The sequence below is a fragment of the Monodelphis domestica genome, chromosome 7 (assembly GCF_027887165.1).
Source record: "Monodelphis domestica isolate mMonDom1 chromosome 7, mMonDom1.pri, whole genome shotgun sequence".
Classification (NCBI taxonomy): domain Eukaryota; kingdom Metazoa; phylum Chordata; class Mammalia; order Didelphimorphia; family Didelphidae; genus Monodelphis; species Monodelphis domestica.
Window position 1 is genome coordinate 137150757 of NC_077233.1, and position 24390 is coordinate 137175146.

Genomic DNA, 24390 nt, shown 5'->3' on the forward strand with positions numbered 1-24390 from the left:
TGCAGCCGGGAAGTGTCTGAGGCAAGGTTTGAACTCAGGACCTCCCATCTCTGGGCCTGGCTCTCCATCCACTGAGCCACCCAGCTGCCTCCTGCTTTCACTCTTGAAGCTGATGAGGCTGTATGCACAGACACCAGATGAAACTGGCTTTTTAATGTCCAACTTTCTCTGTCCCAAGAAATATATCTGTACACATATGCATAGAAAGGGAATGTCCTGACCACAAGGGAAGCCCCCAGGAGAGCCAGACAGCACAAAGCTGCCCCAGAAGTAGCCAGTGGGAGGTTCAGTCCTGCTCTCCCTGGTTCCACTCCTGTGAACCCTCGTCCAGGGCCCTCAGACCAGGAAGGGGGCAGGGCCAGTACTCCTCTGTGAGCTGAAGCCGAGATTTTCCATGTTCAGAAAAGCCATCTTTCTTTGACTAGCACTGCAGTCTTGAGCAGCTCCTGTTCCCTGAAGGTCCAAGAGCAGAGAGGACGCTTTCAGGCTAGCCCAGGACACTGTCATTGAATGCCAGGCAGACTACAGCCTTCTGGTGTCCACCATACTCTCTCTTGATTTCTCCTGTGTCCACACACCACAGCCGTGCTAAATTATCAGAGGAGGCTGGAAAAAGGAGGAAAAGGGTCCATCATGGGGGGCTCAGGCCAGAAGGAGGTTCTTCCCAGAGGGAACTAGGATATATGCTCTGACACGTCCCTCCCCTCGTCCCCCGCAATGGCCAGGTCTGGTCCTCAGGGTCCCTCTAACGGGGGCTGCCTCCCAAACCCACGCGCCCCTCTCCTAGGACTCTGATGCCCTTGCTCTGGGATCCCACAGCCTCAACTCAGGGTGTCCCTGTGGCGGACTCGGAAAGCTGGGCTCTGTCTGGTTTTATGTCTGCAGGGCCTGGGTCCAAACCCCTGGGCCTCGGAGGCTCACCTGTTACAATGTACTGAGAGTCTCCAGAAAAGGCGCAGTCCCACATCCAGCCTCTCGAAGTCTCACCGGGATTGTTGCTCTTGATGCTGAGCTCTGTCATCAAAGAGAAATTTGAGGTCCTCCAGATTTTGCACGTTTGGTCCGCTGAGCAGGTGGCCAGGAGCCTGGGGGAGGTGAGAGCTCCTAAGGGTTCTGCCAGTGGACTCATCCCAAACCACTAGGTCTTCCCTATGGCTGACTAAACACCCAGGCTCACACCCCACAGGACTCACTGCTAGACAACACACCAGGCTGAAAGCCCTGGTGTCAAACTCAAATTGAAACAGGCCACAGAATGACTTAGAAAATGGCATATTTATTTTGTTAGCTGTTTCCCAATGACATTTTAATGGTTTGGCATTTGGGAGTATGGGGCTCTCAGGCTGCTTGCTTGACATCTTTGTCCTAAACGACACAGGGGGTATGAAATAGCTGAGAAGGGAAAGACCTGAGAAAGAGGACCAATGGGCCATTCCTTTCCCTGAGACAGGATTTCAAGGCATCTCTGAAATCCAGGAGACTGCTCAGCCTGAAAGTACTTCACCCACACAATGCATAAATCCATGTTTCTCTTCAGGAATTACTGATGTAGGAGTAGTTAGTGCACATTGGATAGAGCACGAGGCCTGGAAACGAGAGGTCTCAGGTTCAAATGTGACCTCAGACACGGTCCAGCTGTGTGACCCTGGGCAAGTCACTTAACCCCCATTGCCTTGCCTTTACTGTTCTTTTGCCTTGGCACTGATAAACAGTATTTAAAAAAGAAAGAAAGAACTGATGTTTCTTTATAGTGTTTCATGGTTTCAAAGTGCTTTTTTTCACAACCTTGTGCAGCAGGTAAGTATAAGTACTAAAAGTCACATTTTACAGATGATGTAACTGGCTTAAAGAATTTAAATAACTTGCCTAAGGTTCATGGAAGGCCAAACCAGGCTTTAGGGCTGACAGTCTGCCTATACTTTGTGCTCCACCTCCCATTCCCTAGAGATAATTCATCCAGGTGTTCTGCTGGGAGAGGAAAAGGGTGGACATTCATGGAATTATTTCGTAGCATATAAATTCAGACTTTGTAGGTCATGTAGTACAACCCTCTGCCCGATGCACACATCTCTAGAAAATCTCTGGTTGTCTAGTTTCTGCTTGAACACCTCTAGTGATAAGGAACTAACTATATGTCAACGCAGGTATCGAGTTTTGGAGAGCCATTTCTTAGGATAAGCTCAAATCTCTCCCCCCAAACCTTCCATGAATTAGTTCTTATCCTCTCCCCTGGAGCCACACAAAAGAAATTTAACTCATCTTCCACACAACTGCCCTTCAGACAGTCAAAGACAACAATTATATCTCCTCCTGGTTTTCTTCTTTAGGCTACACATCCCTTCTTCCTAAGAGGCAGGATTCTGACTTTGTTCTGGTAATCCTCCTCCAGACACATTCTGGCTTGTCAGTATCTCTTCAAATATGGTGGCCCATCCTGGACACGATACCTCAGACTTGGCCTTGTCAGGGCAGAATTCAGTAGGGCTCTGATTTCCCTCCTTCAGGACACTCCATTTCTATCACTGCCGCCTCACATCACAGTGAGCTTACAGTCCCTATGAACTACCTACCCAGCCTGCATTTGTGTGGCCGATCGAGAATATGTTTATCCTCATTACCTTTTCATCCATCTTTGATTCTGTCCATCATGACCCTTGGAGATCCTGATTCTGTTATTCCACCTGTAAGCTACTCCTCCCTGAACAAGCCATCTATAACTTCATCCAAGACACTGATAAAACTATGAAAGACAATCCTGTGACTTGCCACAACAGATGTCCCAGCAGGTTTGACACCATTCATAGGATTATAGGATTTTGAGCTAAAAGGGATTAGCTCAAAGTTATGAAATTCTAAACAGCCTGGAATGACGGCCAGGCTAGAACACTTTAGTAAATGCTATTTACTAATCTCAAAAGTGCCATAAAAATAGGAGGTGGGCGGAGAGTTGTCTGTGCGCCGCATCACACTTGAGCTGACTTTGGGGTCTTAGGGAAGTTCAGTCATCTGCCCAAGGTCACACAGCTAATCAGTGCCTAAGCCAGGATCTTAACCCAATTCTCCTGATTCTAGTTTCAATGTTCTTTCCATCTGTACCATATGTTCTGCCACAGGACCTCTTCGCTGACTGTTCCAACTGGAAGTCATCTCAGAGCACTCTCCTGGTGGCCGTTGGCATATCCTGCCTTGCCCTGTCCTTATTAATGTGCGTGTTGACTTGAGCTCCAGGGAATGTAGGAGCTTAATAAATGAAAACGGTCCCTGGGCCTAGTGACTTAGTAGGCCACCATGCCACCTGACTCGTGCTATCCTGTGGGTTACTCTTCTGCATCTTGTCCCCCCAGAGGCCTTGTTGACTGAGCTTTAGTTCAATTCCCTCAGCCAGGGGTCCTCCTCAGTACTCACGTGGAGTCAGGACTGAACCGACACTGCAGGGCATATCTTGTGTGAGCTGGGATTTTGGTTTTGGGAATCAGCTGAGTCACTTCTTCCCCAATGCCCCCGGTCAAGTTCCAGACATAACAGTTTCCCTATAAAATCAAAGGGAGAGAAATTGAGGGGAAATGCTGAAGTAACTTTCCTCCGTGAACTTTCTAGGTCTTAGTCCTGTTCTAGGTCAGCCCCTCCATGACATCAACATGTGCATGGGGCGCACAGAAAGGCCAGTACTGCCTCGGTCCAAAGCTTTGTGGTCCTGAAGAGGAAGCTCTGAACCTTGAAGCTGACACAGTCCCTTCAAAAGATGTGCTCACAAGGAGGGCAGGATGGTTCACCATTAGGAGGCAAGCCACGAGGAGGCAGGCAGAGAGGTCCGAGTAAAAAGGATGGGGGTGCTGGCTTGGCCTAGGAAGGATGGGGAGCTGTTCTGACTTGGGCAGAGTTTGGACAGGATAAGAGTTCCAAACATACAAATACACTATGAGAAACCGTTCGGTAAGGCTCTCTAGGAGACCCCAGACTGAGGTGGGGCAGGGCTAGGAGAGAGCTCCCTGAGTTCTACTGTAGAGTGGTTGGCAGGAAGGGATTGGCAGGGATCTGGAGATGTCTCCAGTCTCCTTTTCTTGTCTTCCCCCGGCACAGCTGGCTACAGGACTGGGCCCTCAGAGGAGCTATGCAAACAGGAGGCAGGGCAGCGATACGTCCTCAAGTAGGGAAAAATCCAAATAGTTCTTACTGTACTGTTGACGGCTGCCATGTAACTGGCATCAGGGTCGATGTGAACTGAATTCACAGAGACTTCTGGTTCTGGAATCAGCTGCTCATTGTGGTCAGTTTTCAGGTCCCAGATGTGGATAGCACCGCTCTGGTCACCAACAATCAGTTCAGCCTGCATGGATGGTGTGATCACTCTCTGAAGCCTCCCAAATGACTTCTGATCCCCCACACCCAAACCGAAGGGGAAGGGCTAGAGTTTTAGCTCGACTTTTGGTGCTGCTTTAACTGTTTTGTGCAAAGCTTTCTGACCCTATCATGTTGCCATGACTCACTCCAGAGGTTTATTGCTCTTGGATCTTACCCTGTGTCTCACCCACCTTTTACTCTTTCACTTACTAATCTCCCCAAAGGAAAGTGTGAATCAAGAGCTGGGAGTCACTGAAAAGGGAGGGGCAGCAGATCTGTTCCACATGACTCTCAAGACTCTATTCTGTCCCAGTCACTCCTGTTCAACTGTTTTCTTTAACAATTTGATCCCAAGAAGTAGGTACAGAGGAACTCACCCACCTGCCTATTCAGAAAAGCTCCACTTTGCCACCTCCTTCTGCCTAGGAAAGACTCAGACCCACATATCCCCACACAACCCATTTCCAAGGGGAAACACCTCTAGAGACCAGCCTATTGCATGCCAGGCCCAGGAAAAAGCTCACTTGTGGTGGCTGTCATGGACAGAGGGAGGTTCCTGGCTGGGATATGGGCAGGAAGCAGGCAGATAGGAAAGCAGGTTACCTGGTTTGGGTGCAGACACACACAGTTAATGGGCGCATTCACTTGGAAAATTCGCTGGCACTGGAGATTCCGTGACCTGGCATCAAGCACAAACTCACTATTGGTGCATGGCACAGTGCCAATGCACCTGCTTATCTTGGAGCTGAGAGTCACCCTGACCGCTTACCCTGAGTTGCCAGAAAACCCAGGCCTCTAGGGGCCATCACCAGTCCCAGAAGGCCTGTCATTGGGGAACTGAATTCCAGGAGTATGGTAGCCCCCTACTAAGCAGAAGTTCTAGGTCTGCCACTGTATGGGGGAACGGGTATTCTCACTTCAGGTTATGGGACCTAATCAGATGGGCCCTGAACAATACTGTTTGAAACACAGTAAAAGTCTGCATAGCTTGCGTCTCTGATTCCCAAGCCAAGGGCCGAGCTGGGCTCCCTCCTCATCTCATTTCCCCAGAGTGGCTTAAATCATTCTCGCATCCTTATTCCCCAAACGATACCCAAACTTCTCTAGTCCCCCATTACCCACTGTCATTGGTACCTGAGGTCCCAGATCCTGGCCATGCTGTCCTCTCCTCCTGTGTACATCCAGCGGCCGTCCTCATGGAAGCCCACGGAAGTGATGTTCTTGCTCACTCCATCGTAGTTGATGACAGGGTTGGGGTTATTGGAATTGAGATCATACATCCGGATGTGCTGGTAACCTGAGGGACACAAGTGCAACCTTACTAGTGATCTCTTACGCTGGCCTTCCAAGACAAATGGTAAGAGCCCTGGTGAGAGACGAGAGAAAGCCAGTAACAAGTCCCCAAAGACGGGACAGAAGGCACACACCAACATGTCTCTCCTCATACCCTGGGCCAGATTAGAGGAAAGAACGAGAGAGAGCCCTGGAAAAGCTCCAAGGCTTTATGCTGGGTCCCCGATTCCCATGGGGATCTTCCCTCACTGTCCCATGGCATCTATGCCTCAACAGGAATCAGCATGAAACATGGTTTGGCTGTGCCTACTGCGTGACCAGCTGGGTGGCAAGGACAGGGCCTGGGAGGTGGCTGTTCCCTCTCTGATACCGCCTTTCTTGTCCACCTCAGTAGTGGAACCTGTAGCCAATCTTCAAAATGCCTACCTCCCTAAACCCAGGAAGGGGCTGCCCATAGCCCCTGGACTGCACCAACATGATGACTGAAATGAATTTTTAGGCTGATTGCATTAGGGTTTGTGGGGCCTGTCAGAGTTCTTGTGGGAAGCCAGGAGGGCACAGGTCTAGCTTGGTGCCAGTCTAACTTGCTTCCTCATCCCATCCGGCCCAAGCATGGGTACCTGCAGCAGCAATCATGCTTCTGTCTGGGGTGATCTCCAGGGCATTCACCTGCTATGCAGTTAGGTTAAGGTCATTGAAGACAGACAGAACAAAAGATGCTATCACAAAATGTCTCTGGTACTCAGACTGCTCATAAAGCAAAGCAGAAAGCCAGCCGGTGACAAGACAAACAGCTGGCAGCTCTTGCCTCTAGCAGAAGCCTCAGGGTATATCCCTCAGGTCTGGGAAAGGTGGGTAGACAGAGCATAAAGGACAAACATGTACAAAAACACCCACAAGACAGGGTGGGGGCTTAGACTACAGAGGTTCTTATGGCCCTAAAAGGTCAAACTGCTCTGCCTGCATTCAAGGCTACCTTGAAGATTTACCTACCTCTCCAATTACTTTCCTCCTGCTCTCTTCACATCTTTATCCATGCTGTTCCCACCTTCCTCTTTCCTTAGTCTCTTTAATTCTGTCAAGGTCCAGCTCAAGCCCCACTTCCTGCCGCAAGCCTTCCTTCAATTACTAGAGGCTGCACCCATCTCTCCAGTCCCTAAATATGCAAGAGGCAATGGAGAAGAGTAGAAAGAACACTGGAAGGAGTCAGGGCTTAGCCCGGTGCCTGGCACTGATTGAGAATAATGCACTTCTGGCATGGCTTCTGCTGCACACTTGATGTGGGACCTTAGACAAGTTAGCTCCCCTCACTGGGCCTCAGTTTCCTCCTTGGTAAAGGAGAGGGTTGGGTTGCATGATTCCTTAAGCCCTCCACCCAGAGGGACTTAGAGGGTCATAGATTTAGAGCTGAAAGGCACCTTAGATGTCAGTGAGACAACTCTCTCATTTTGTAGTCATAGAGAAGTTAAGCGACTTGCCTAGAGTCACACAGCTCACAAGTGTCTAAGGAAGCCTTGCTTTTAGGTCTGCTTGCCTCCAAGTCAACACGGAGCTGCCTCCATCATACCCTGTCTTGCAGCAAGCTCTCCCTGAGGTAGGAATGGCAACATCCCTATGCCACATGGCCTGATGTGGTCCAGAATTCGAGCTCCACAGGCCAGGACCCCTAACCCAGAAGGGCGCCCTCCTCCAAAGGATACCGAGTCTTGGTGCTGCACCGTGCGGGTACATATCCCACTGTGTGCCTGCCAGAAGCGTACGGTGTGGTCATAGCCGGCGGTGGCGAGGATGACAGGGTCGCTGCCCACAGTGCCCTGGGAGGTGTTCATGATTGGATCCTTTAAAGGAGACGCTTGCAGGGGACCACCCCTAGGAGAGAGCGCTGGAGCTGAAGAGAGACGGTTCACACTGCAAATGACTAAATACGCTGGAAGGTGAATCAATCCACCCACTGAAGCCTTGATTTCCTCATCTGTAAGATGGAGAGAATAATGATCATAATCACTACCTCACAGGGAAGTTGTGAGGAAAACACTTTGTAAACTCAAACACCATCGATGAGACGTGTTCACACCCAGGTGGATCCATCTCCTCCCACTCCAAGCTCTCTCTCATGTTCATAAGCTCAGTGATGACCATCCACACTGCCTGCGCTTTTATCCTTCATATCCAGGCAGTTAAGACATTCCATCAATTTCACTCCTGTGATATCTGTGTTCCTTGCCTGCACAGGCCTTCATTAGTACCCACCTGGAATACTGCAATTGGCTTTCCCCACATCCATTCTCTCCTCTCTCTAATCCATTGGAAACTGCCATGATCATCTTTTTTACACAAAAATTACATCATTTATCATGTAAAAAATAGTCAGTGTCTACTAAAGTTTTTCATTTTCATTTTGTAAAATTCTGAACTTAATAAACAAAATAAAAGGAATATTTCCATATATAGTAGAACACATATAATGTATACACTATAGTATACAGAAACATGAAACTGAATTTCTATTATGTAGTCTGCTTTTATGATATATGATAAATACAAGATGTAACATTTAAAGCTGTCCCACTTGTTTGTAATTCCTTCTGTCTTTCCTTGTTCATTTTTGTGTATTTTTTTTCAGTATTCATGAAGGTCTTTTCATTGTTGGCAGACAGTGCATTTAATAGCCATTATATATATTTAAATGATGTATAGGTAACTGCATTATTACATTGGTAACCAGATAGATAACCAACAAGTAATTGTCTAACATTTAAAATACAGTTCTTGGGAGCAGCTAAGTGGCTCTGTGGATTGAGTCAGGCCTAGAGACAGGAGGTCCTGCTTTTAAATCTGGCCTCAGATACTTTCTAGCTGTGTATCCTGGGTCAGTCACTTAACCCCCATTGCCTAGCTCTTACCACTCTTATGCCTTGAAACCAATACATAGTATTGACTCAAAGATGGAAGATAAGGGTTTAACAATTAAAATAAAATAAATTATAGCTTTACTCAGATCATTCTTTATTTAAATCATCCATCCTGGGGGTGGAAAAAGCCTATAGGCAACACTGCAAATATATATTACAGTCAAACCTTCTGCTATCTTCCCTCCACAGGTTTCTTCAGTTGTACTAAGGTTCATGATCTAAAGTGATCCCCAGCCTGAGGCATTTAGCATTAAATGATCTTTTCACCAGAGTAAACAAATACAAGGTCTCAACATCCATGAATATAACCAACTTCAATTAAACTAGAAATGTTGGCTTTCAGCGAAATAGGCACAGTAGGATCCATCGGATATTAGCTGCAATGCCAAAATGAGTACAAGAGGGACATGCTGTCCAAGCTAGGTTTGAAGAAGTATCAAGATCATCTAACACATTTTGACAAACGGAACCTCCAAATTCTGTCTATCACTTACATGAGTGTGGAGCTGAAGGTTTAGTCCTGTATGTAATCCACTGCAGAGTTATTCCTTGTCAGCTCTGATTTGGTACTTTCAATCAGCTTAAAAAAATAAAAAACAACTGACCTAAAATTTGCTGGTCCACCTAAAACAAAATTAGTGTTGCAGCCAAGGTTTTTACATTGCTGTTTGTAAGCAAACTCTATGTAACTGCTTTTATTTCTTTGTGTTTGCTGAGAAGGTAGTATCAGATGTCAACCTCAAACCCTGGCAAATCTACTCTGTTATGGAGATTTTAGTTCTAAGTATTTATCAGCGTTCCATTTTTCTGTGAAGATGAGACCATACTCACATCATTTATATTTGCTTTTCAAATTCCTGTTAACTTTACACTGTCTGTATGTCTGATGAATTAGATAATAAGAATTCCGCTCCACTGAAAGACTTTGTTTTCACATCTAGTTTCACCAATCCCAAACTAAATCCTTTATTGAAAATATTTCTGGCAGTCTTAACAAGTTCAGTGTATAATGGAACAATACTCATTGCCAAGGACAACATGGCAAATCCTCAGGAGGGGGTGATCTGGTAGCCATGTAAGGGTCACTTGACACACCAGTGCTTCTTTCTTCTAGGTAGTTAAAAAAATGTTTCAATGACCCCCTTTTTTGGGAACTTCCCTCTCTCCAGCAACCCCCCCTCAATTTGAAAAGAAAAAAAGAAAAAAAAACCCTCCAGTTAACAAATATATATAGCTTAAAACAAAAAAGTCTTTCACTGGCCATGTTCAAAAATGTAGGTCTCATTCTGCTGAGAACATCAGGTCTGTCAGAGGTGAATCACAAGTTTCAACATTGGTAACCTGGAACTGTGATTGGTTATTTTCTAAGTCTTTTAAAGTTATTTTCTTCATTATATAATTTTTATCTAACTTATTCTCTTGGTTCTGCTCCTTTTCCTCTGCATCAGTTCATATAAGTCTTCCCAGGTTTCTCTGATGCCATCCCTTTTTGTCATTTCTTTTGCCCCAAGAATATTCTATTATATTCACATATTATCATTTGTATAGCTGTTCTCCCATTGAGGGACATCCCCTTAGTTTCCTATTTGTAGCATTCCAAGCATATTCACATCTAAGAAATATAAATGATATATGGATATTGTGTCATCAGACACATGGTTAAACTCTGATATTTGTGGGCGGACTCTTGACCTAGCCATGCTGCCTTTGTTCAGGGAAATCTCATTAACATTTGGCATGGAGTCAAATTCATTTACAAGAGCATGGGGTTGAAGTCAACATGCCCAGAAGGTGTTGTCATTGCCATCCCAGCCAATGTGAATTAACTACGCTTTGTTACGTATTCATTGAGCACCTCCCAATCCACACTGAAATAAATATGGGAAGTGTCCGCTGATCCTTCTCTTGGATTTTCCATTCTCACACTTGATACTCTTTTCCTCTTTTCTATCTAGGAACTCTTGCTTCCACATGTTCTATTATTTCTCACATTTTCCTTTAATTATTTTTCTAAGGAGAATGTCATCAGGGATTCACGCCATCCCATACTAAAATTGACTTGTCTGTGTGTCTTTATTTATCACCCATTTTCTCAGACTCCTTGCTCCTTCTCGAGCCCAAACCCACTAAGGAAAATTCTTTTTTATAACAGTCGCTGGACATCTGTTATACTATTCTTCACAGAAAGAACTATAATTATTTTTGTACATATGAGCCCTTTTCTTCTTTCTTTGATTTCTTTGGGATATAGGCCTAGGCATGTTATTTATTACTATGTCAATGGGTATGCACAGTTTAGACTTTTGGAGAACAGTTCCAAGAATTAGATCCGTTTACAGCTCTACCAACAGTGCATTAATGTGCCTGTTTCCCCCTAGCTCCTCTAAGAACTCCATTTTCCTCTTTTCCAATCGGAAGTGAGTAGGAGATAGGGGATAGAACCTCAGATAGATTTAATTTGCATATCTCTAATTATCAATAACTTGGAGTTTTACACATTGTTGTTGATAGCTTAGATTTCTTCCTCTGAAAACTGAAAACATTCATATTTCATATCAATTCTAAGACAGAAGAGCAGCAAGGGTTAGGCATTTGGATTTAAGTGACTTGCCCAGAGTCAAACACTAGGAGGTGTCTGAGGCCAGATCTGAACTCAGGACCTCAGGACTCCAGGCCTGGCACTCTATCCACTATACTACCTAACTGCCCCTTCCCATTCCCATTTGACAATTTATCTAGTAGGGAAAGACACTTGATCTTAAAAATATGAATGAGTTCCTTGTATATCTTGGATATGAGACCTTCCTACAAAATTAAGTTTAAAACTTTTTAGCTTGGCATTCAAAACTCTTTATAATGTAGTACCATCTGACCTCTTCAGCCTTATATTACTCTTCTCAAACATTCTGCAATCCAGTCAAAATGAACTTCTTCCTACCCCTTGTACATGACTTGAATTTCTTTACCTTTTTGCATTTGTACAAACTGTTCCCTATGCTTGTATTACTCTCCCCTTTTTCTTCTTGTCCATCCTTTAATGTACAATTCAAATAATATATCCCATGATCCCTCTGATCAGTAACAGCTTTCCTTCTCAGAACTCATACTGCATTTTGTGTCATAATTCTTGAATGCACCATATTATAGCTATCTTTGTGTCTCATCCTTCCACTGGATGGTGGCTTACTTACATTTTGTTATTTCTCAAATCCTAGCACACTAGCACACACTCAAATCCTCAGGTCCTAGCACACTACAAAGAGCAGACACTCAGTCAAAGTTCATTACGTGAAGGAACCTCTAGAAGCCCCCTCTTGGTTCCTATTGCTGCTGCTGTGAAGGGTGAGATGCACCCAGATGGCATGTGGTTCTAACCCCAGAAAATATCAATTATTTGAGCTCCTAGTTCCCTGCCAGGGATAGGTCTCCTTTATCTTTGTCCCCCAACACCAAACACAGCGATTTGGAAAGTCCTGATTACATCCAAGGGTTGTGATTTCATTTGTGTGCGTACTCTTCCACTGAGGCAGACTATAATCATTCTAGGTATCATAGACAGTCTTGGTGAGTCATTAGGGGAAAATGTTCATCATATTCAATAAACATTAATATTTATTAAGTGCCTACTATGTGTAAGTTCTTCTGCTAGGTACTAGGAATATAAAGACAAAAATCAAACCAAAAAACAAAAGGTTCCTGCCCTTAGTAAGCTTACATTTTATTGGGGGGGGAAGAGAGAGAGAAAGAGAAAGAGAGAGAGAGTAGATTCAACAACAATACAGATAACATAAATACTAAGAAATATGATGGAGAAAGTACCTACATCTAGGAGAATGAGGGAAGACCTTGAAGAGGAAGTAGTGTCTAAGGAGAACCTTGAAGAAAAATAAAGACTGGAGCAGGTGGTTAGAGTGCTGGGTTTGGAGTCAGGAAGACCCAAGTTCAAATTTAGCCTCAGCCACTTACTAGCTGTGTGAGTCTGAGCAAATCACTTAATCCTGTTTACCTAAAAAAAAAAAAAGAAAGATAAGAATTCTGAAAGGCAGGAATGAGGAAGGATTTCATTCAACTATTACAAAAACATGGAGAAAGAAGAAACATCTAGCAGTTCTGTTTGGCTGGGATGTACAGGAAGAGCAGTAATATGAAATAAGACTGGAAAGATTGGCTACTCAGATTATGGAGGGTTTTCACCAAGAGGAATTTGCATCCTATTCTCAAGGAAACAGTTCCTTGGATATTTTTGAGCAGGGGAGTGACATGGTCAGATTGCTTTGGCAGCTCTGTGGAAGATGGAATGGAAATGAAGAGGTTAGAATCAGGAAGAACAATTAGGAACATATTAAAATGGCCCAGGCAGCATTGTGGAGAAAGGAAGATGGACACAAGAGAAGTCCTGGAGTTAAAATTAATCATAGGATCACAGGATCACAGCTTTAGAATTAAAGAGACCTCAAAAGCCCCTTCTGGTGGCTAAGTGATTTGTTCAAGATCAAAGAGACAATAATATACAACTTAGATGAGATTTGAATACAGGTCCTCTCCTTTTTGAGACAGGGTGCTTTCCACTGCAAGACAGCACCTCTCAGGATTTGGCAACTGCTTAGATATGTAGTATGAGGAAGAGGAAGAAGGCAAAGATGACTGTGAGGTTACAAACCCAGGAGGTTCCAGGGGTAGAGATGCCCTTATGAGAAAAAGGGAAGCATACTCAAGATTTATGTAAACAATGACATTACACTCTTAAAAAAAAAAACCCACTTAAATAGTTGGAAGGGATATTTAATGCAGACAGTGGAGCCAAAGTGATAAAATTTATATGCTATCTAAATGAACTTACATACTTAGTGTTACACCACACTACCAAGGGAATACTTTATAGAGTTAGGCAAAATAATGACAAGATTAATTTGGAGGAGTAAAAGATCCAGGGTTTCCAGGAAAATAATATCAAAATTAGGAAAGAAGATGGAATAGCAATCCTGGAAATCAAATTAGGAAATAATCATCAAAACCATTTGGAAGTGGTTAAAAGATACAAAAGTTAATTTGCTAAAGAAGAAGTGGAAATAAACTCAATAACTCAGTGTTTGATGACTACAAGAATGTAAATTTAGGCTGCTGGGTGGTATAGGTAGCCACAGCATTGGTCCTGGAGTCCAGAAGATCTAAGTGTGAATCCTTCCTTTATTTACTCTGTGTAGATAATTTAACAGTTATCTCATTTGAAAATGTGGATGATAACAACAGCACCTACCTCAAAAGGTTGTTATGAGGATCATATGAGATAATTTATGTGAAGTACTATATAAATTTTACAATATTGTATAAATGCTAGTTATGATTACTATTACTATTTGGTGAAATAACTTTCTAATTGACAAGAACTGTTAAGAAAAATGGAAGGTAGTTTGGCAGAAATTAGGTTTACCTCACAAACCACAATAATGCTCAAATGGATATATAACTTGAATGAATCTTTCATAATAATGACTATGGGGAGAATTCTTTTTTTTAATCACAAAATTTTATTTAATTAATTAAGAATATTTTCCCATGGTTACATGATTCATGTTCCTCCCCCCCCCCCAAAGCCAACACACAATTCCATTGTGTTTTACATGATCAAGACCTACTTCCATATTATTGATATTTGCACCAGGGTGATCGTTTAAAGTCTACATCCCCAATCATATCCTATGGGGAGAGTTCTTAATCAAATAAGGATTAGAGATAATCACAAAAAATAAAATTTTGATTACCTAAAATTAAAAAGCTTTTGCATAAACAAAATCAATGCATCTAGGATAAGAAAGGAAGCTATCAATTAGGTAAAAAACTTTGCATCAAATATTTCTCATAAGAATCTGACATCTAAGATATACAGAGAACAAACACAAATGTAATGTTAAGAACCACTTCCTAATAAGTAAGTGGTCAAAAAACATAAACAATTCTCAAAAGAATTGCAAACTATTAATAATCACATGAAAGATTACTCCAAATCACTAGGAAAAATACAAATCCAAAAAACTCTGAGGTTTCATCTCACAACCAGCAAACTGGCAAAGATGACCAAAGACAAGAGTCAATACTGGAGGAGCTGTGGGAAGTCAGGAACACTAATACATTGGTGAAAGAGCTATAAATCGTTCCAATCATCCTGGAAAGGAATTTGGAATTATTCTAAGGATGTGAATAAGACATGCCTATTCTTTGAGCCAGAGATCCTACTGCTGAGTACATATCCCAAGGAGGAAAGATCTAAATATGCTAAAATATTTAGAGCATCGTATGGGAAGACTTATATAAACTGATGTAAAGTGAACAAAGAAGAACTAGGAAAATAACATAGATAATAACTGCAATAACTATATATAAAGAACAACAAAACAACTGAAATTGAATGCTGTGAAATTATAATAATCAAGCTTGGCCCCAAAGAGATATGGGAAAGAGCCTCTTACCCTTCTTTGCAAAGGCAGGGGATTATGGATGTAGAACACTACAAATAACACCAGACTGTTTCAAATGTGCTTGTTAATTTTGCTTAAGTTTTTTTTTTACCCTCTTTTTATTCTTTATTATGCTGTATACCTCTATAGATCAGAGAGAGGGGAGTGAAATATGAGGAGATGTAGGCAATGCAAAACCAAAATATATTAATTAATATTTATTTAAAAGCAAATGAATCCAATGAAACAGAATTCTGGGTAATTATAATAACTTGGCTAAGTGAAGAAGAGAGGAGAAAAAGGAGTTTTTTTCCTTCTTTGCATAGACTGGGCAACAGGAGCACAGACTTGACTTCATTGATTTGATAGTGAATTGATTTTTTTTTTGTTACAAAGGATTGCTTCCTGGGTTAGGGTATTGGGAAAAGATGTATTCAGAAATAAAGATCATAATAGAAATAAAAGGTAGCAATAGATTTTTAAAAAAGAATAATTATGTTTTATAAAAAGAGTGCAATTAGGAGAAAGAAGATAAATTCTGTTTTAAGCACTTAGTTTTGAGATGTTAGTAGGACATCCAGATGCAAGTGGACAGCAGGCAACTGGAATAGAGTTCAAAAGAGATATAAGGACTAAAAATCTAGACTGAGAAGTCATCTGTGAGGAGCCAATGGCTGAATATGTTGAGCAGAAGGGCAAGTATAGAGAAAGCAAAGGACCAAGAACTAAATGACATCTATTCTTGGGAATAGGAAAATGTATTACAAGAAGCTTAATAAATGCTTGTTAAATTGAGGGATCTAGAACAGGAACCTGATTAGTTTAGCAGGTGTGAGGAGAATCAGTTATACAAATCAAGAAAAGAACAAGTATACCTACTAGCCTTCTCCCTCTCTTCTCAAGGAATTCAGTATCAGACTGAATGAGGTTATTGATTCCTGTGTTATGGAAGTGAAGAGAGTAGAAAGGGAGGGGGTGGCTAACTATGTCAAAAAATGAAGATCAAAAAGAATGAATACTGAAAGTTATCAGATTGGACAGTTAAGGGATCGTGAATAACCCTGGAAAGAAGAGTTTCAATAAAAGGTTGGTGGTGAAGTCAGATGGCAAAGGGTTGAGAAAAAGAGTAGAACTGAGGAAATAAGTGTGAATGTCTGTTTGTAGAAGTTTGAATTTAGAAGGAGAAGATACAACATAAAAACTTGAGGGGGTGGCAGCATCTAGTGAAGCTTTTAAGAAAGAGAAAACAAGTATGTTTGTGAGAAGCAAAAGAGAAACCATTATTTAAGAAAGGCTGGTGATGAGAAAGAAGGGATTTAGGAAAAGAACTAAGTCACAGAGCTAAAAAAAGGGGCAGGGGGAAGGACCTGTTTGTACAAAAAATATTTATAGCTCCTTTTTTGTGGCAGCAAAGAATTGGAAATTGAAGGAACATCCATCAATTGGGGAGTGGCAGAACAAATTGTAGTATATAATGGTGATGGAATATTGTGCTGTAAGGAATGATGAACAAAATGATTTCAAAAAGAGCTGGAAAGACCTTCATGGACTGATGCAGAGAGAAATAAACAGAACCAGGAGAACACTGTATATAGTAGCAGCAATATTGTGGAAAGATTAACTGTGATAGACTTAGATATTATCAGTAATACAATGATCCAGGACAAAGAATGTTATCCAGCTCCAGAGAGAGAACTGTTTGAGTCAGAATGCAGATGAAAGCATACAATTTTTCAACTGTTTATTTGGGTTTATGTTTGGGGGTTTAGGTTTCAGACAATTACTCACTTATAAAAACGAACAATATGGAAATGTGAATTGCCTGCCATAACCAGGAGGGGGAAGAAAAGGGAGGGAGGGAGATATGTCCAATCATATAATTTGGGAAAACTTGTGTGGAAATTTGTTATTACATGTATTAGACTAAAAAATTTATATATATATATATGTATACACACACATATAAATATAAATTTAAAAAAAAAGAAAAGGGGTGAGGAGAGGTATGAGAAGGGGTAAATTCTCAGAAGAGACAAGGAGAGTTAGATATAATAGAAGAACTAGCCTTTACAAAGTTAAGGGCCCCTTCTTCCTGAGAGCTTGAATGAAAGAATGAAAGGAGAAAATGGGAGGAAACAATAAAGAGGCTTGGTGGTATATCTCAGGGAAGAAACTAATGTGGTTTCTTATTGCCTCTAGAATCAAATACACCTTCACAATAGGGGTCTGGCTTCCCTTTCCAGATTTATTACATGACTCCTCATCATGTATTCACTCTGCTGCTACTTGCAATTCCTCACACAAGACAGCCCACCTCTCCCATTTGTACCTTCATACCTTCATATACCCTTCTCATCTCCACCTCTTTGAATCCCTAGCTACTTTCTAAAGCTTAATCAAGCATCTCCTATAACATAAAGCTTATCCCAGACTGCTCTATGCCCCTGGTAGAGCTTCTTCCCAGGAAATTACCTTGGTTTTATTTTGTACATATTTTTAATCCACCTATATGTGTACATGTTGTTAGATCCAGTCAAATGTGAACTCCTTGAGTTCAAGGGCAATGACTTTCATTTTGGGTTTGTACCTCTATCCCCTAGCTTGGTATTTAATAAAAGTTTGCTGATTAACTAATAAAGAAGTCCAGAAGACTGCATCAAATTTTCCTGTAAAATAGGAGCTGAAGTTCCCTCTTGAAAAGGACAGAGAAAAGGGTGGCATACAGAGCTTAAGGTGAAAAGAAAACGTCTGGAACAGTCTCAGTGGGAAATGAAATCTGGCATCAGTCAGCCAAGAGTAGAAGGACTTCTATGCAGCAGTGGAAATGAGGTTACACCAATCTGTGGTTGTACAATTTCCTCAAGTGGCATTTAGCAGCAAGTTGAGTAACAGTAACACAGAATGGTGGGGATAACCCAATGGCAACAGGACAAGAGGGCCAAGGATTCAAATGTAAATAAGAGTATAGAGTTGATCTGGCTAACTATACAGGCAAGATTTTAAAAGACAGAAAAGTGAGGGAAAGCATCAGTGATGGACTGGATGAATGGGGAGAGGTAAAGAGGCTCAGAGGTCCCTGTGAAGACAAAGAACATATTTAGGAGGAATGAGGCAAAAGAGAGATGACATAATTGAAAATTATTATCAGAGAAAGGAATATAAGTGTTCAGGATCATGGAAATAGCAATTCATGGGTCAAGGTAAGACTAGAAGAATGTCTACTCTAGTGCATGGCAGAAGTAAATATGTAAGTCACATGAGTTGAAGAAGACCAATGTGTTTGATGAGATATAAACATATTTATTGAAGTATGAGGGAAAGAGTGGGAATGGAAAGGAAAATGACAAATAAGTTATTGGATTTCTTAAGAAAGGAGGCAATGAATTAGCTGGAGATTAGAAAATACATGCAGCAAGGATTTGGACAAAGTGCAATAGATGGAGTAAGCTAACCTTAAAGGAGGAAAGTTTGCCAAGTAATGGAAGTGGTGGGAAGGTCTAGAAGTAATACTTGGGACCAAGAAGTATGACCATACTTCCCTGGGTCTCATTCTGTTAGGATACATGAAAGAAGCTCTTAGAGATGGAGAGGTAGTCAAAGATCTGATATCCTCTGGATGTAGCCAGAATCCTGGGAGTACAGGATGTTGGAAAGTATGTGGGAGGAAAGGTCTAGGATGAAGGGAACTTTATTAGTGACAGACCAGGGGTTCTAGAGAGCACAATACAAGTGAAGAATGGAAGAGGATAAGGAGCAGGAAGGGGAAGGGTTGGGATGAATGGGATGGAACTAGGAGAGGGAATTTTGTCTAGCAGTCAGAGGTTTGGAGTGGAAGAGATGGAAATGTGCTAGATAAAGGATGGAAGAAGTAACAACTAGGCAGCACTTCCACCCTTGTGCTTCCAGGGTGGAACTCAACAAAGGTTGAGGGGGGAAAAAAACAGAGATCAGGCTGAACATTAGGCTCTGGATCCGTCAATACCTTGAATCTCCAGGTGAACTCACACTTGATGCCAGTTCCTTTGCCTCACTCCAAGAGAATAGGGGATGAACATCCAGAAGAGAATCTGCTTGTGGACAAGGTACTTAATTCCTGTCTGACCTAGTGTCTGTGGCTCTGGTTGGGTACATGATGCTCTAGAAGTCTAAGGTCCTGTTGCTTTTCTCAGATTAATCTATACACAACCAAGTGACTTATTGTGAAAATGTGGATGGCTTAGTGTAAACACTTCCTCCTTACTGGGAAAGCTACTTGAAATACCCATAAGGTGGCTTTCTGCCCTGTAAACTCATAATCTAAGATTGATCAGTACACTGCAACTCTTAGTGAAAGGGCAAAATCTGATTGAGAATCAACTAATCTCTGCCAATGGCAGCCTGTCCACAGATAAGAAGAGTGACTAATATCTAAATATCAGCATTATTGTCCACTGTTCATTGTTTTGTTTTGGACACTTAAAAATCATACTTCAACACCCCCAGAAGGAAGGATGGAAAATGGGAGGCGGTGAGAAATCATGAAATAAATCTGTCATGCAGTGGCCAACTTGGCATGTACATATAAATAAAGTGCTTACTGAAAATAAAGCCCTGTGCTAGGTACTAGTAATGAAAAGATATGAGCTAGACTCTGCCCCCAAGAGGTTTATATTCTAGAAAATGATTAAGGAGTAAATAAAAATATGTAAATTTGAGAAGTTAGAAGAGCACACTAACAACTGGAAGAATATAAGAAAGCTTCATGGAGGGGGTGGCAACTAAGCTAAATCTTGAACAATCATGATAAGCAGGGTGGAGGAAAGAATGTATTCCAGGCACTAGGAAGTGACCTTTGCAAAGACATGGAGATAAGAGATGGAATGGCATACTCACAGGTTAGTCCCCCACTTGGCTTAAACTAGTCTAGTTTGGCTCAAATTATGTGAATGAGAGTTATGTACTTAAGGCGTGGTTAGAGCTGGATTGAAAAGTGCTGGAAAGGCCAGTCTGAGAAGTTTATATATTGCCTTAAAGTCAATAGGTAAGCGGTGATGAGAGCCTTAACTCTAGGGTAGTGGTCATGTGAGCGGAAGTAAAGAGATGAATATGAAATGATAGGGAAGTTAAACTGACAAGACTTGGCGACTGATCAGCTGTGGTGGTTGAGAAGAATCAAACATGCCTCCACCCTTTTTGAACCTATGTGACTGGAAAGATGATGGCTCAAGAGAACTTAGGGAAGGTGTGGTGTTTAGAAGCTTCAGAAGGCTGAGGTGTTGGTGCTTTTCTCAGGCTGTTGTGGTGAAGCAGGATGAAATGGATTCCCCACCTAAGGATGAATCCCAGTTCAAGATGACCTGCCATGAAAGTATGGAAGGCTCAAAACAAACAAATCCTTCTATTGGGAAAGGTGCTTGTGATACCTATAAAGGAGTAAAGAATATAAACAGTGTCAGCTGAATTTGAGATGGAGATGGTCTACGGACAATTGGTAATGAAAGACAAGTTAAGAGGAGAGATTAGAGCTAGATATCTAAATTTGGAAATGAATGATGTTTTGAGATGACAACTGAATACATAAGATCACCAATATTGAGAATATAGAGATAGGAAGAGGACCCAGCATATAGCACTGAGGAGTTCTGCTTATATAGAGTGAGGGTCATAGGATGATCCAGTGAAGAAAATTGAGAAGGGGCAATCAGGCAGGTAAGAGGAGAAAAAAACAAGTGTCATCAAACCAAAAGGAAAACGCATCCAGAGGAGTAGGTGGCTGACTATATCAAATGCTACATAGACAAGTGGTTGACAAGTGAATAGGGAAGTAAAGAAGTGGAGGAAAAATCAAATGAAGGTTTTTTTAAGGATGGGGAAAACACAGGTCTTTATGGCCTTAGAGAACCTGGAAACATTCCCATGCTTTATTTAGGTGCAGAACATACATACTCAACATCCACAGAAGCAAGGATGGAAAATGAGAGGAAGAGACTTTACATACTTAATTAACTGTAAGACGAGGATGTTGAGCTAGCTCTGTTCTCTATAATGTGGGTACAGGCAGTTCAGTGTATTGAGAGTTAGGCTTAAAGACTGGAGGTTCTAGGTTCAAATCTATAATATGGGTTGTCCTACTTTTACCAATTTGCTATTGTCTTTAGGATAAAATAGAAACTAGCTTTTCAGGCTCTCTATTATCTGACTTCAAGTTACTTTTATATGATCACTCCTTGTAGTAGTAAGTACAAGGAGTAACCCTTGTATCCATGCAAGTTACACAAGTTTTTCCTTAAAAAGATCTTGAGGCAGAAAAATATTTTACATGATAATACATGTATAACCTTGATCGAATCATCTGCAAGCATCAGGACAGGGAAGGGAAGAGAGGGAGGAAAATAAGTTCTATCATATAACATAGGAAAACTTCTGTGGAAATTTGTTATTACATGTAATTGTGTTTTTTTAAAAAAAGATATTAAGGGGGACAGCTAAGTGCTTGGTGGATTGAGAACCAGGCCTACAGATAAAAGATTTTGGATTTAAATCTGGCCACTGATACTTCCTAACTATGGGATCCTTGGCAAGTCACTTACGCCCTACTGCCTAGCCCTTACCATTCCTCTTGTTTTGGAACTAATACTCAGTATTGATTCTAAGACGGAAGCTAAGGGTTAAAAAAAAATATTATGGGGAAGGGGGCCGCAGTGCTTAGGATAGGAGGGGGAACTGAGTGTTTTCAGTGTGTATTCAGTAGGTGGAGGAGTTCACTGCCACAAAGTCTAAAGGAACCCAGAGAAGAATACCAAGTTAGCACAGATTACCCATTTCAGTTCCTTTACTATGGAGTCTGTTAATTTTTAGCAGAGCACAGTAAATACATATTGCTGTTGCTGGTTGTTAGAGAAGAATTTTCCAAATGAGTTTACAAAATTTCCCTGTGAGACAGGAAAAGAGAAAGAAAAGAAAATAGGAAAAGACAGGTGGAAAGAGTCAAATAAAACAAAGAACAGTATCAAAAATGGTTAAGATAGCCAGAATTCCTGAGCAAAGAAATACCTAATGAGGGCATGCAGCCTTGTAATTCTGAAATTGACCTTAAAGAAGTATAAAGTTTTTTTGCTCAGAAACTTTCCTTGAGGTACCTTCAGTTACAGGGGAGGATGAAATCATTATTCAGGGAAACTTTACAGATGACATTATTGATGAAATTCAGAAGTAATAGCAATAAGGACTTTAGAGAAGTAAAGAATTTAGTAATCTGTCTTTAGTGACCTAAAGTTATAGTTGATAAAGCCAAAGAAAGGAAGACCTTTAATAAATATATGTATGTATGTGTGTTTGTGCATATATCCTACAGTGTCCTTTATTCTTGGCATTTCACTGTTCTGTACAAGACTGCTTGATTTTTTTTAAACTAACAAAATCTATTAAACACGATGAGGAAATGTATCATGCTTATGCATGAGATTTAACTAAATATGAAATTTTGGTCAAATTATTAAAAAAAATGTTGAGACCATGCTGACCTGATATCCTAATTGCCTAAGTACAAAATAACTAGGAGGAACTTGAAGTATTCTCTGATACCTGGCTAGTAAAAATTGATGACAACTCAGGTGAGAGCATTACTCAGTGGAATCAACTAGAAATGTCCTCAGTTGAATAATTTTATTGAATATGCTCCAGCTATGGAAAAGAAAAGGAACAGACACCAACTATGTGCCAGGCACAGTGATAAGTGCTTTTTACAAATATTATCTCAGTTGAATCTCACAACAAACCTGAGAGATAAGTGCCAGTATCTTCATTTTACAGGAATGAGTAAATTGAGGAAGCCAGAAGTCAAGTGACTTGTGCAGTCATAAAGTCAGTAAATTTCAGAGACTATATTTGAACTCAGATCTTCTTTACTCTAGATCCAACTTTCTATCAACTGCCAATTGTTGAATGATCTGAGTCTTTTTTTCCTTTTCTCCACAGCACTTTGATTAGCACATAGTAGGTGCTTAATATCAGCTGATTGTCTCATTTTGTTTCAATATTGAATCGGAATTAGATTCTGACCTGACTCCAGCCCGGTCCAGAACATTCTTTTGCATATATATATTCTGCTTCAATCATGTTAGACTACTAGCTATTCCTTCAAAATGCTATTTCATCTCTACTCTTGTAATATGCTCCCTCTTCATCTGCACGTCTCAGAATCTTTAATGCCCTCTGATGAGGAGTGCACTTACACAGGCTAGACATGAGATGAAAAACAGTTCCCATACATTACTAAGCCTTTCTGCTCATGTGCTCTGTGCTCCCTAACACAGGTCGTTGATGATGGCATTACACAAAATAGGTACTTAGTTCAACAGTGCCACAAACAGTATTAAATACCTACTGTGTGCAACACATTATGTTGAGTGCTGTGATTGCAAATATTCATTCTAACAACTATGCATTAAGCGCCTACAATGTGCAAAAGGGACTGTGCCAGTACCTACAGAAAATTTTGCTCAGGCTCTGCCTTCAGCAGACTTGCAATACGGAGATTTTATTTTTCTAAAGGGAGACCAATTATAACAAGTGTTTACATGCATAAATCTTTGTTGGATGAACCAGGCCATTCCTAAGCCCAGCATCCAGAAGGTCTGATCTCTTTTAAAGAAGGAAGAGGATGTCTGTCCCCGTTTAAACCACCCCGGAGCTCAAGGAGGTGGGAGGGGCCCTGGCTCCCATCCCTGCAGCACACATTCGGGCCACAAGGGGGCAACCATCTCCTGCCAGGCCAGGGAGTGGCGCAGGAACGCGAAGCGCAGGCGCACAGTACCAAGGAGAGGACGGGGAAGTCGAGGAAAGGAGCGGCCGCCCGACCAAGCGGCTGCAGCCGCCACCGCCGCCGCCGCCGCCGCCGTCATGGCGCATGCTCAACTGAATTTGCAGTCGAGCCGGTGGGGCGGAGGTTTTTAGGGTCGAGAGCCACGTTAGTCCATGCACCGGCCCAGGTTCGTGGAGTCGCGTTGGCTCCCCAAAACTTCCCCCCTTGCCCCTACGCTTCTCAGCCTGCCTCCCGAGCCCCCTGCCGCAGGGACCCAGACACCATACCTCAATCAACCAGGGATCCCCACTCCACCGGGGCTCAGGACGGCTGGGAGAGTCAGAGCGAATCGATGGAGTAGCGAACCTGAGCATAGAATCATCGATAGTATTCTTTTAGCTCTTGGGCGAAACCATGGGAAAGGAGGGGTAGGGAAGCTGGATGAAACCATAGTTCGGCAGCGGAAAGGGGCACATCGGCCCTTTTAGAAAGGGGCCCCTGGGGGGGCTTTACCCACTGCATTCATTTGCATATTGCTGGGGCGGGCAATCATCCAGCCCCTCTCACCCAATCTATTTTCTTTTTCTCAGTCCTCGACCTTCTCGAC

At 42.0% G+C, this 24390-nt stretch overlaps 2 protein-coding genes across 5 annotated transcripts in view; one reads left to right on the plus strand and one right to left on the minus strand.

Moving 5' to 3' along the window:
- Positions 1-133: 133 nt before the first annotated feature.
- On the minus strand, positions 134-24366 carry MLST8 (MTOR associated protein, LST8 homolog). 3 transcript variants are annotated; one of them, XM_056805588.1, is made up of 10 exons: positions 24071-24156; positions 9041-9126; positions 7335-7606; positions 6255-6306; positions 5476-5638; positions 4945-5020; positions 4175-4327; positions 3406-3530; positions 922-1085; positions 134-606 (listed from the first exon to the last, which is right to left on the minus strand). In XM_056805588.1, the coding sequence occupies exons 3-10, from the start codon at positions 7461-7463 to the stop codon at positions 488-490; spliced, it is 981 nt and encodes a 326-aa protein (XP_056661566.1). In that variant the 5' UTR covers positions 7464-7606; positions 9041-9126; positions 24071-24156; the 3' UTR covers positions 134-487. The 3 variants fall into 3 exon arrangements, with proteins under 3 accessions (XP_056661566.1, XP_007499459.1, XP_056661567.1); XM_007499397.3 differs by lacking the exon at positions 9041-9126 and having other exon boundaries at positions 24071-24366; XM_056805589.1 differs by lacking the exons at positions 6255-6306; positions 9041-9126; positions 24071-24156 and adding an exon at positions 6628-6701 and having other exon boundaries at positions 7335-7448.
- LOC103103546 (hexosaminidase D-like) overlaps positions 23791-24390 on the plus strand; it is a 47980-nt gene continuing 47380 nt past the window's right edge. For both annotated transcript variants that reach the window (XM_056805587.1, XM_056805586.1), the window contains exon 1: positions 23791-23970. The gene's annotated coding sequence lies outside the window, so the exon portion shown is untranslated. The remainder of the gene's footprint in view (positions 23971-24390) is intronic.